The sequence below is a fragment of the Dendronephthya gigantea genome, unplaced genomic scaffold (assembly GCF_004324835.1).
Source record: "Dendronephthya gigantea isolate DGI-Jeju-01 unplaced genomic scaffold, DenGig_1.0 000584F, whole genome shotgun sequence".
Classification (NCBI taxonomy): Eukaryota; Metazoa; Cnidaria; class Anthozoa; order Malacalcyonacea; family Nephtheidae; genus Dendronephthya; species Dendronephthya gigantea.
The window spans coordinates 1-13550 of NW_021163594.1; the positions used below are offsets into that span (position 1 = coordinate 1).

Consider the following 13550-nt stretch of genomic DNA (forward strand, 5'->3'; position numbering starts at 1 on the left):
GAGTTTTGTCCCTGATTTCGTTTTACGAAAGCAGAGCGCATTCTGCAAACGTTTTAGGTTCAGTTATTTCTCATTGTTACAGTTTCTCAATGATAACAATTAATTTTTTAGATCAGAATTCCTATATGGAAACAATCTGTGGTACACCAAGTTACCTCGCTACCAAAATGTTAATCCCGTAGCTCGAAAAACGATCCTACAAGAAATCGTGTGTTATATGTTTGGTATGCCATATACTTCAGTTTACTCAAATTCACGTAGTGAACACGATTTGTAATGAAGCTGGAGGTAGGTTAACCTCATTTCAAAATTGGAGTACGTCAATGAAAAGTTAACGTCTTTTAGACTTTCCGGATCTTCTTTATTTTCAAAGCAGGCAAATAACCCATTGGAGAAACAAGTCAAAGAAGGGTCGTATAAATTTCCGAACAACCTCTGGAAGAATGTTAGCAGTGAAGCTAAGGATCTTATAACAAAACTGCTTACTGTTGGTCACAGAAAATGCATCACGGTTTCAGAAGCTCTGGAACATCCTTGGATGAAGGTGATGATGAAATTACTAACCGCCTTATGACACCCCGCATCTAAGATTTTTCAAAATCGGCTGACCTTTTTCGTCTGAAGTCCCAGCTTTTTCGAATTGTTAGAATTAGTTTGGTTGAAGTTTAGAACTGATACAGCTATCCAGCATAAATAAAGTCAGTTTAGTTCAGGTTTCCTCCTGTAGTAACACTGGATCAATACGGGATGACCCCTACTGGACCTCCATGAAGGACAATTTAGAACTGATAGAACTATACGGTATAAATAAAATTAGTTCAGTTAGGAGAGAAAGCTTTTAAAAGTGTTAGATTGATCAACGATTTAACAAGGTTTTTGTCTTTTGTAGGATAAAGAAATGATAGAAAAAGCAGAAAAAATGATAAAACCGACCGTGGATGGAAGATCAATGTCTCCGCCCTTATAAAAGGTATGTTGAAAACTACGATACTTGTCCCGTTCTTCCGTCCAATGACCCTTATTTTCAACTCGCAATTGCAATGAAACATTACATGTTTGCAAGTTACATCGAAATTTAACCAGCTTTCCGAAACAATCTCAAGGCGCTGTTACACTACGCAACTTTCCTTGCAAATTGCAAAACCATTCTACTCCTGATGCATCTAAAGTTGTCAAATACGAACATCTATTACAATCTGCTAACGTTTCCTTAGTATTTCGAACACTCTTTACAAATTAACATCTTCCGGAATTATAATTGCATTGCAAGTTGTAAGGAAAATTGCATATTGTATAGTAGCGCCTTCAGTAAAGTTGAAAACTCACCGTGCAATGAAACATTGCATGTCGGCAAGTTAAAAGGCAGAATATAACTGTCACCGTACATGGTGAAGACTGGCCGACGGTCACGTTCGGCAGAGAGGCTCTGCGAGCAAATAAAATACTCAGTGGCGAAGCCAGCACGACAGTTTAGCAGCATGACTTAAAATGCTTCATGTAAGATCACATCACTAGTTATTCCGATAAATAAAAGAACAGGGGCCGGTTGTTCGAAAGGTGGATAAGTCGCTATCCAACGGATAACTCACTATCCAACGGATAAGTTTTATCCAGCGTGTGATTTGGGTTGCACGAAGCTTGTATAACTTTAACCAGAGGATAAAAATCGCTATCTACCGGATAAATTTATCCAAGGTCCGGAGGTGGTTTAAATCCACTATCTAGTTGATAAATTCAAAGATACAAGGTAACACTGTAAACATTTATATAAAATAGGACAAAAATGCAAGATTCCTCTTACTGTGTTTCAACAAACTAATACACATCATGATTGTATTCACTATATATTAAAAATGTTTTCGAAGTGCAATTTGTCGCAGCAGCGTTTCACGTTGCCTACACATTCCGTTCGACCGGCGATTTTTTGGACAACCTCGCATTTATAACAGGTGGTAAATTTACTAGACGCTTCTAATCAGTTTATAAACGCGAATATACAAAGAAAGATTCAACCTATTCCAAGGAAACTTGCTAATATCTAAGTAATTTCGTTCACGAACATTAAAATAGTGTTTCTAAATTTGCTATTGGACCGAAAGGCAAAGCGTTGCAAGGTCAAGGAATAAAATTGCAATGTGTTTAATTAATAAAATCACTATGATGTGAAGTGCAAAGTTCGAGCAAATCACTTGTTCAAGCTTTTTCCATTCAGTAACTATATTCGAGAATTCGTAATGATTATGAATTCAATGTTGTAAATGCTTAGCAACAGCTGACGTTGTGGTACGAAATTTCAGAATAATACTGTTTTCTTCTGGTAAATTTTAACTTATCTATTGGGTAGCTATCCACTTCACTATCCACGCTTCCTGCAACGCGTTTTTATCAAATGGATAACTATCCAGATTTATCCGTTGGATAGGACTTATCCGTTTGATAAGTTATCCATCTTTCGAACAACTGGCCCCAGTTCCATACCTATACTTTTGTACGTGTGAAACTTTTCGCTTGATTTTCTTTTAATTCTGAGAATCCGACCGTGCAGCAAACATTGAAATAAAGCGATAACACTAAACTTGATTGTGATAGCCCTGAGTATATACCGCTATAATAGCTTTGTTCCTCATAATGATATGCTGGATTCCTCGTCCAGGTATAACTTCTAAAACACGCCTTATTTTTACTTGTATTCCAATGCACCTAAGTTAGTAAAAAACCTGACAAACCCGCTGGTAGGGTGTAAAGAATTTATTTCTAAATCAAAAACTCGCTCTTACATAAGCCACTTATTGAAAAATTTTCGCTATATATTTCAGTCAGATGGATCTCTCAGTCATTTCTCATTCCTTAGTGAACAAATAGTAATTCAGTGAATTGCTAGAACATACCTGAAAAACAGCTATAAACTTCAATTCTCAAAGATATGTTGCGTACCATGTCTTTGGATGAATGCGGATGTAAAGCGCGGTTACAGTTGGTGATAGGACATTTTCCACCAGCGAGTCTCTAATGAAATGAATAATTTGTTAAACAATTAATCTTAATAACACATTAAAAGTTATATATGACCGCATGGAAATGATGTGATGCATATAACGTGACAGAGTAATCTGTAGAAGCCTTGCTTATTAATCCAGCTAACCCTGACAAGTCCATTTATTTTGTAATGATCGAATTTTTGCCCGTCGGAACTACAGGACACAGAATAGGTCTTCACCCACTAATTATAATTACGACGACTTTGAGTGAAATCGCTCCGACAAACATCTTTCTTGCCGAATGCATTTGGTCCTGGTTATTTTTCCGTGCAGACCAGGAAGCTGCCTCATTTAAGCGACCATGTCCTGTCGACTAATCCGCATTCCCAACACTTGTTGCTATTATCTGGGATGTTATGTGTCTTCAGTACGTGGGCCAATAATTAGTATCAATTATCTTCTGGCACCAAAACACCATCGAACAATCATCAACAAAAATGAAATGATAATGCATATAATTTTGCCATACACGGCTCCTCCAGAATTGAAACCAGTCGAGGTACAGCGTTATTTTCATTGATTTTGTGAAATCTTTACTTGGGGGTTAACATCGAATTTTATCACATTCCCATATAGGGGAATTACTAAATAAAAAAATAATGTCCAACAGTCCTAATATGACATAATAATAAACTGAACATATACCATGTAGCCTGCAATATTTACCTTGCTTGGTATGTCAGTCTATCAAATCCATGTATGGCACAGCGATGGATGGAGGTGTAGTCAGTGATAAGAGAAAGGTAATAATTGTTAGCAACTCCTGGGTTGCCATACTTTATTTGATCTAAAATTGAAACACAAGGAACAAGTAAATTATTATATTATTGTCCAGGGTTGTGAGGCTATCAGCATTGTGATATCCCAGGTTCATGCGTACCGCTGCCATGGGACAACATTCCTTAGCAAACAAATAGTATTTCAGTGAATTGCCAGAACATACCTGAAGAACCGCCATAAACTTCAATTCTCAAAGATATTTTGCCGTACCAATTCGACTCTATATGCCATAGAATCTACAATTGAGATTACAAGAACATAACTATCACACAATTGAAACTATAATTGTATATGAATCACAAGGGCCTATACAGTATAGTAACAGCATGTATTTTTGACTTCTATAACACAAGAATATACAGAACAAAATGCAGGTTGTTTTCTTTCATATTCACATAATACCCCCACCCCTGACAGTTACATATATATTGGTAAATGCAATTACATAATAGGAAAGGGAGAAAAAAAATCTATTTTTTATAACACCAGTGAAATATTGTGTACGCATAATACTTAGCGCTATGACCCATGCTGTCATGCTTCCATCACCAGATATCATGAAATCATCTTGGTTTTTTAATGTTGAAATTAATCCGTTTAATTTAAAAAGCACAAAAATACCACCAAAATATAGCTCGAAAATTTCTAATCAAGAAATTAATCAATATTGCTGTTAACCTGACACTGCAGTGCAGCTCTAAAAATCATATCAAATTACACAGGATTACAAAATGGAAATATAACTCGCCTTTGGAATTTCGTTATTTTCTTCGTTATTTTTTATCCTGTCGTCTTTTAACCGTTACATATAAACTGTAAAGGCATTAGTTATCTTTTCTGATAGGATTTAAGTCAGGATGGGCAGAAAAACTCGAAAAATATAGATTTTTTTATTTGTTATTGTGTATAGCGAGGCGTTGCTCAGCCGCATGCACAAGTGGTTGTCGCGTGAGGTTAGAGGTGTCAAAAACGTAATGTTGCCTACCCCGTGGGGGTAAAATAAGCCCAGAAATCGATTTCTGGGTAAAATTGTCCCTAGAGGTCATAATTGTCAAATTTTCGCTAATATGGTGATAATTATATGCACATTTTCGGGTTTCCGTTTGTAAACACATTTGTTGGAAATATCACTACAAATCGCCAAAGCAACTGTATTTCGAGTAAAATATATGAAAATATTGATCCCAATGTAAGCTACAAATATTTGGAGGTTTTTAGGCGAGATTTTTGGAAGGCTTTGCGTATTTTTGCTTCTCTAACATTCAATTTAAAAAGTACAAGTTCTGCAATAAATATCTTGGCTTATAGGAAAGCTTTTGAAATGAACTAAAGTTATACAAATAGGTAAATGTTTTTTCTTTAAGATAATACAATTTCTAGTTGAATTGATAAAACACTTCCAGATAAAACCGAAATTATCTGTGTGCGCCGTTTACGACCGGACAGCAATGAGTTTAGTGGTCTCATATTTATTAAAATGGGTGAAGTATTCGCAGAGTAATCACAAGTTTAAATGAGCTTACCACTTTGAAATATCCTCTGATCGCACGTCTAACTGAGAGGTTCCCTTAAACATCGAGAATACTTCATTAACAAGTGACGCATTCTGTCCTGTTTGAGAAGGTACAAGAACTTCTTCTTGGGTATTGGTTACTCTTTGCTCCGTTGGAAGTTCCATTCTGTTGTATGAGGACAACACTTGTAGTTGGTGTGATGAAAAGATGCAGATTGTCCGTTGGATTTTGTGCTTTTGTATTTGAGACAGACCACATTAGATATCAGCGCGAAATTGACACATTCATGGGATTCGAACCCATGAACTCATAAAGAGGAGTATCCGCAAAATGTGTTCTTTGTGTTCAATTTGAGATAAATTTATAGACCAAAAAAGAAAAAACACTTCGAGTAAAATTTATATTTTAACAGACAACCAAAACGTTTTGCGAACGAACACAAAGGAGCCCGCGATTAATATACAACAATACTTTATGTTAATGTCAATAATGTTAATGTTACTATTGAGTGCTATTTACAACACTCCCACTCACTCAATATGTCATTTTAAAAGTTTATACAAGTCCAAGCTTGCCTCTTAGATATTCAAATTGTCCTTTGGGTAGTGGCTTTGTGAAAATGTCTGCCACCATTTCATTAGTTGGACAGTATTTCAACTCGATTGTTCCGTCTTCAATTTTCTCTCGAACGAAATGGTATTTGATATCAATGTGTTTCGTCCGCTTGTGTAACACTGGATTTCTGGACATCGCGATAGCGCCCTGATTATCTTCGTGTATGACTGTGGCTGTGGTACAATTCATCTTTAGGTCTTGCATCAATTGTCGCAAGCCATACTGCTTCCTGGGTCGCAAAACACTAACGCAATGTATTCGGATATCGGAAGTCGAAAGAGCCACTGTTGGTTGCTTTTTGCTAGTCCAACTGATTGGCCCCGGACATCATAAATACGTTTCCAGAGGTTGATCGTCGGTCATCTGAATCCGAAGCCCAGTCTGCATCCGAATATCCTTCTACACGAGTGTCGATTTCTTGGTACTGCAACTGTAGCTGAGCAGTTCCCTTCAAATACCGAAAAACGCGTTTAACAGCTGTTAGATGTGCCTCGGTCGGTGAGAGTTGAATTTTGCCAACGCTGCCACTGCGTGGGCTATATCTGGACGAGTGGCTATTGCTGCGTATAGAAGACTCCCCACCATTGATTGATACTGAATAGCGTTTACTGGTTTGCTATATCCATCCTCTTTGACTAGTTTGACATTTAAATCCATTGGGGTTGACACTGGTTTGCAATTCTCTAATTTGTACTTTCGAAGAATCTTTTGCGATATTATTGTTCCTGATTGAGTTGTACAACACGTCCTTCATTATTGCACTGACTCCTAGCAATAATGGAGTATGCCATGTCTTTCATCTTGAAGTGATTTGATAGGCTTGTTTTGAGATCGATCATCTCTTCTTCACTTTGCGTCAGGAGTATGAGATCGTCAACGTGTACCGTGACAAACGCCAGCTTATCATCGATACGCGAATGAATACACAAGAGTCTGCGGTGCTTTGAACAAATCCCAATGACAACATAAATTCTTGAAGACGTTGTTCCAACAGCGTGAGCTTTGCTTCAGGCCATAAAGTGATTTGTTGAGGCGACACACCACGCTCTTTTTCCTGGTTGGACATATCCTTCGGGCTGTTGCATGTATATTTCTTCATCAAGGGTACCATTTAAGAATGCTGTCACTACATCCATTTGATGGATTAGCATTTGCTGAGAAATACCGAAAGCCAGAAGAGCGCGAATTGACGAGAAGCGAACTACTGGAGAGTAAGTTTCATCGTAGTCAATTCCATATTTCTGTAGGAAACCTTTAGCTACTAAAACGACCTTAATCTCTCTACTTTTCCGGTTTCATCGTGCTTTACTTTGAAAACCCACTTGCAACTGATATGTTGCGTCCAGCTGGCAGTTCAACTAGTTCCCAAGTCTCATTCCTACCAGAGACTGGTACTCAGCATCTGCAGCTGCTTTTCCATTCTGTGCATACTCACTGTCAAGAGCGTCCTTTAACGTTTCTGGTTCTTCGATTTCAGCTGCATAAAGTGCTGCATACTTGGCCGTGGTGACTCCAGCAACTCATCGTGGTAGTAATCGGTGGATTTTTTTCTCGTTCTGAGCGTCGAGTCCTTTTGGAGATCTTGCTGACCTTGCACGGTTTTCTCATCTCGCCTTTTGACTCCACTTCGTCTTCGACACATCCTGTGCTATCTTCATCGCACTTCATTTGGACTTTTGTAGACCCAAAGTCTGTTTTCATTAAAAGTAACATCTCTGCGAACAAAGATTCTTTGTCGATTCTCATCATATAGCCTGTATCCTTTCTGTGTAAGGCTGTAGCCCACGAATCTCATCTTGATTGCCTTTTGATCAAGCTTCTGGCGAGAAGCATCCGGAACATGAGCGTAAGCAGAACACCCGAAGACACGAAGATTCGACAGATCCTGGCTTCTTTGCATACCATCTTTCGTAAGGGGTTACCGCAGTTGCAGTCGTGATCACTCGGTTCTAACATAGGCTGCATTGCAAACTGCTTCTGCCCAGAAGGCTTTGGACAGTCCAGCATGCAGAATCATAGAGAGAGCTGCTTCTTGAAGTGTCCGATTCATGCGCTCAGCTACTCCGTCTGCTGAGGTGAATGCGTACTGTGTCTCATGGCGAATTCCTTTCTCCTTTAGAAAATCTGCAAACTCTGTGGATGTTATACTCGCCACCATTACTGTCCGAAGTGTCTTAATCTTACAATCTGCTTGTTGGTGACTACTGCCTCCCACTCCTTGAATTTCTCGAGTACTTCAGACTTGTGCTTTATCGATAGACAGTGACACATCTTGAGTAATCATCTATAAACGTGACGAAGTACTTTGCTCCTCGAAACTTTCAGTTTTCATTGGGCCGGCAACATCACTGTGGACCAATTCTAATCTTCTTGTTGATTGAATCTCTCCCACTGGTTTATATGGCGCTCTGTGGGCCTTTCCTTCTGCACAAGCTTCACAAAAAATTTAACTTGCCAGTTCCTGGTATGTCTGTACCTGTGATGATTTCCTTTGAAACCATGGTTTTCATTTGGCCAACATTCAAATGTGCCATTCTCTGGTGCCATAGATCCAATTTGGTGCAATTTTCATTTGCAATTGACGCTTGATTTCCAATTTATCAACTTTGCAGTCCAGTCGGTACATGTTCCCAACCAGTCGACCAGTGCTACAACTTGTCCCTCAGAATCTTTGATCCAACATAGGGTATGCCAAATTGTACAACTTTCCATTGGATGCAGCTGCTCGTGCACTGAAAAGATTAGTAGCCAATTTTGGAACATAAAGCACCTTCAATAGAACTGATTTCTTTTGATCTTTCTCTTTTTCCAAGTATCATGGTGATGTCAACTTTGACCATATCCATACGCATTGACAGAACGACCGTCTCCAAGAGCCACAGGTTCTGGATTTGGGAACTCATGATAATTTACCAACAAAGTCACGATTAGCAGTCATGTGCTGTGAAGCACCGGAGTCAATTATCCAACAATCGTCCCTTCAGCTGCAATCATTCCTACCATGAATACATTGCCAGAGTCCTCGTTCTTTTGCCCATCAGCATCAGCTTGAGCTTGCTTTATACTTAGTAGAATTTCCAGATTTATTCGACATTCATGCTGCCTTTCTTCCTTTTTGGACAGTTTCTTATCACATGATTTTCTTCCCCATCCAAAACATTTGACAGACTTTCTGCCCATTTTGTCGTGCTGCAACGCATGCTCACCCTTGTCAACACGACTCGCACCATCTTTGCTCTTGTATAGACACGCTTTCTTCTTCACTCCTGAGTGCTTGATGCACTTGAGCAAAGGCTAAGCTCATCACCTTTTGGCAGTCAATGCAGTTATTAGAGCGTTATATGTCGTGGAAGGCTAAGTGACAGAGCAACGATATGTTCATCTTCAGGAATGGGTGCATTGATTGCCTGCTAGTTGATCAGTAATTTCCTTCATGCCACGTAGATGTTGAATCGAGGGAATCAGAATCTTTCATTTTTAAAGAAAAGAATTTCTGCTTTAAAAAATTTATTTGCTACCGTGTTTCTTTCAAAGCGTTCCTTCAGTTTGTCCCAGATTTCCTTTGGCGTTTGACATTCAGTAATCAGATGTACGAGATCTGAATTTATACTTGTGAAAGTAGGGCTTTGGTCTTTCTCTGAGCTTTTTCGAAGCCGGTTGAGCCGATGAACTGGACGGACTGCTTTCTGATGAAGCTGGATTAACTGCCGTCCCATCAACGTGGCCCCACAACTCTTTTGCTTCCAGTATAGCTTGCATTTGATATTTCCATACCTGCCAATTTTTTACTCCTCTATGTAGTTGTCGATAACTAGTCTGTTTTCTTGTGACATTTAAACGTTTAATACAGCAAACGTTTCTTCGATTGAAACGACGCAGTTCATAGAGTATCTGGGCCCATAACCTGTTCAATTTGAGATAAATTTATAGACCAAAAAAGAAAAAACACTTCGAGTAAAATTTATATTTTAACAGACAACCAAAACGTTTTGCGAACGAACACAAAGGAGCCCGCGATTAATATACAACAATACTTTATGTTAATGTCAATAATGTTAATGTTACTATTGAGTGCTATTTACAACACTTTGTGTGGCCAGGAAAAAGAGAGAGCTACAGGGCTTCTCCCAAACCGACTGGCAGACAATACGAAACGTAGAGGACAAGACAGTACAACACAACACAACACAAAACACACAACCGACGACACAACATCCAACAACCCACAACCCACTAACTCTGTAGCTGAAACGACAAAAAATATGGTGAGTTGTTCCTAGAAAATTAAGCATCACAATTAGCATGAAGGCAATTGCTGGCTGGGGTTTAACTGACGGCATGGATATGGGGTGGCTTCTTAGGGTTGGATACTGAAACTAAACTACGATCGTCTTTGTCTGAAAAATACAAAAAAAAATTATTAGTAGCTCCCTAGAAAACGAAAAGCAAAACACAGTTAGACAAGCAGTGAGCCGTGTTTCCAGATACGGGGACAGAGATTCTTAGCTAACAGCGGGGCCACGGGGTCTACTTCTATTTAAAAAATTAATTATACATACCTTGATCCTACCTAAAGAAAGAACTCACTTACCTGAGAAAAACTGTCGCAGACGGCTCTGTTTTATAGCCTGTAGGCTCTTGCATAATTCAGCAAAATTAAGACAACTTGATTGGTTATTTCTGTACACAGGTCAATTTGTCATTGGTCAATTTTTGTACTCCACGATTGGTTCAATAAAAACCAATCAGATTGGTTAATCTATATTCAAAATTTGATACCGTTTCTTTGATATTTGCAAGACGATTGCACAACAAATGTTCGATTTCACACGTTTTGGAGCATATTCCAAGCCAATGTATCACAGTATGAGTGTATTTGTTCCATTATTTCTCTCATGAAGTTCACAAGAAATTACAGTTCAATCATTATTAAAAGGCTTTATTCCCCTACCAGCTTTAGAACCCCATCGAACAGGAAAGTCGGAATTTAAAAGGCAAGTAAATCTTTCAAACTGTTGTAGCACTTGAATTCTGTGGTACATTTAACTACTGAACCTTTCAGAATATTGTAGAATTGGGCATGGCATGGAATAATAGTAAATATAGCAAACTGACAAATTCGCAAATGTAGTAAATTTCAGGGCTAAATATTGCAAATTCCAGTGGAAATACGGCGTTTTACCGCCATGCATACATAGCTATTCACAGCTACGATATTCACGTGTTGTATATATTCAATATTACACATCAAAGCGGCCTAATTCTTTGGATATTGCCCAAATGCAAACGAAAACCGGTTGCAGTGGTTTAGCTCACATATTCAGGATTATTTTGATATCTTTAGCGTCAAAATCAAGCCTTTAGAAGATTTTTGCCCATTTTTTATATAAACATACCTGATGATATGAATTATCGCATCACTGGCAATAATATTTCACAATAATAAAAATTTCGGGCCAAAAGCCGAAAATCTGACCTAGGTCCGATTCGAGCTTGCCTTAAGCACGTGATTAGCAATGATTATCGCTTAGAACTTATAAAATGCTCTTTCTTTGATTTTTTTGCACATACTACACAAAGAATTACTCAGAATTAAACAGAATGATAACATGTCAAATTCTAGACATTTTGAAGACAACAGAGACCAAAAAAGCGAAAAAATATGGAATTTCCGAAATATATCTTGCAATGGGTGAGTAATTTCAGATAACAAAGCAAGCTATTATTTTAATTCTTATTTTCACGTATAATACAAATGCAGGTTATAACTATATGCTGGTTGGAATATACTATTCAAAGAATCGTTTTAACCGCTATCGTTTACTGGTATTCCGGGGTCTTTAGCCCAAATACTTGCTGAGATATTTATTGTTTTTCTTCTGTGCGACAATATTGTCAGGAGTAATAGCCTAATAAGGACCAGACGGGAATTAGATATTATAGTACTTGTATATAATAATTGTAGGAAAAAAATATTCCCTGTGATATATCTTCATAGGAAAAAGTATCAAAACGGATTATTTTCAACATTAAAAAACCAAGATTATCTGATGATGTCTGGTGATGGCAGGCATGACAGCATGGTTCTTAGTGCCAACTACTTCGCAGGGCCACGTGTTATGCCTACACCATATTTTTCTGTACAGTTCCATCATTCATTTTACACTGATGTTATATAATTTTTTTTTATTCTCCCTTTCCTATTATGTAATTGCAGAACGAATATTCAATATATTAGTGTACCACATAAAAACTCATTATGACAATGGCTATCGGACGTCTATTGCATCGGAGATACGACTTGTGGTAAGCCAAATTCAATGTTATTTCTTGCGATTTTTCTATGATGTCTTACATTGTTTTTTTGTAAAGATTCTTCAATGTTTTCTCAGTCTGCGAGCTGACAACGTCAAGGCCTTGTGCAAGACAAAAGTGGAAAAGTCAAATTCACTTCGTATGTTAATTGTTCTGAAAGGAAAACGTTGGTTAATGATGATAGTGCAAGGCATGTCAGGTATTCGCTTCCAAAATTCCTTTTCTTGTTAGTGTAATACATTCTCATTTTTGTTTTAGTTCTGCAGAAGATAAGACAACCGGGATTGTTTCACTGCCTTACAGCGAGGCGATGAATGTTATTCCTGTGTGCTTACAACAGGTAAACTTTTCTATCATAATATATCATCTGGCATTAAGTTTCGATTGAAGTTCAACTTTCTTCATTTTCTAGAAATTGGAATGGGAGGTGTTGGATGTTGTTCTGAGAAACTTTCCGGAGGCACTGCAAGATAAAAACTTGATACATTCTCGAAAGCACTACTTACGTTCAATATGTACAGTGTTATCTAAAATGGTAAGGGATGTAAAGTTGTGCACTTTTCACACTAAAATCATGAACTAAAAATTTTACTTTGCATTCAGGTTTGAAATTATGATTTTCTTCCTGGATTATTTCGTGTTCCTCATGATATGCGCCGACCTCATTTGTACGCTAGAATTTTTCCAGTACGGTTCTTATCATTCAGTTTTTTGCATCTATCATAATATCTTACCATAACTATACCAAAACCATACCATACCATAACCATAACCATACCACATCATATCATATAATCATATCATATAATCATATCATATAATCATATCATACCATAACTAACCATAACCAAATCATACCATACGATAACCATATCATACCATACGATAACCATATAATCCCAAAATTATATCACACCATACCATACCATGACCAAATCATACCATACGATAACCATATCATACCATAATTATATCACACCATACCATAGCATAACCAATTTATACCATAATTATATCATACTATACTAATGATTTAATTGGATCTTTTATTGTAACATGTGCAGGTATTAACAGAGCTGTGTACGTACCACATTTTTATTGGGCAAGATGAACAGGTAAGAACCTGCTTCACTTTATTTTCAGCGGTTGTCTGTTCTCGCTTAAACGTTGTTGTATATTTCGTCTAGTTTTGTCTGATGCGTACTTTGGAGATTGGTTTGGTTGCTCATTCCACGACGTTAAGCGTATCTTGTCTCACCATATGTATGTTAGAAATGTCTTCAGTTAT

General features: G+C 37.7%; 1 protein-coding gene across 7 annotated transcripts; it reads left to right on the forward strand.

Annotated features, from left to right (window-relative positions):
- Nucleotides 1–176: 176 nt before the first annotated feature.
- Nucleotides 177–11605, forward strand: LOC114543902 (calcium/calmodulin-dependent protein kinase type II delta chain-like). 7 transcript variants are annotated; one of them, XR_003690229.1, is made up of 4 exons: nucleotides 177–288; nucleotides 374–544; nucleotides 890–970; nucleotides 11571–11605. XR_003690229.1 is itself a non-coding variant. In XM_028562706.1 (3 exons), the coding sequence occupies exons 1-3, from the start codon at nucleotides 277–279 to the stop codon at nucleotides 965–967; spliced, it is 261 nt and encodes an 86-aa protein (XP_028418507.1). In that variant the 5' UTR covers nucleotides 177–276; the 3' UTR covers nucleotides 968–1107. The 7 variants fall into 7 exon arrangements, 2 of the variants coding, with proteins under 2 accessions (XP_028418507.1, XP_028418508.1); XR_003690227.1 differs by lacking the exon at nucleotides 11571–11605 and adding an exon at nucleotides 10902–10941; XR_003690228.1 differs by lacking the exon at nucleotides 11571–11605 and adding an exon at nucleotides 3691–3723.
- Nucleotides 11606–13550: the final 1945 nt, after the last annotated feature.

Excerpts from the sequence above, each read along its gene's own strand:
- LOC114543902 (XM_028562706.1), top strand. Across the intron at positions 545-889 it reads TGGAACATCCTTGGATGAAG|GATAAAGAAATGATAGAAAA; the intron begins GTGATGATGAAA and ends TGTCTTTTGTAG.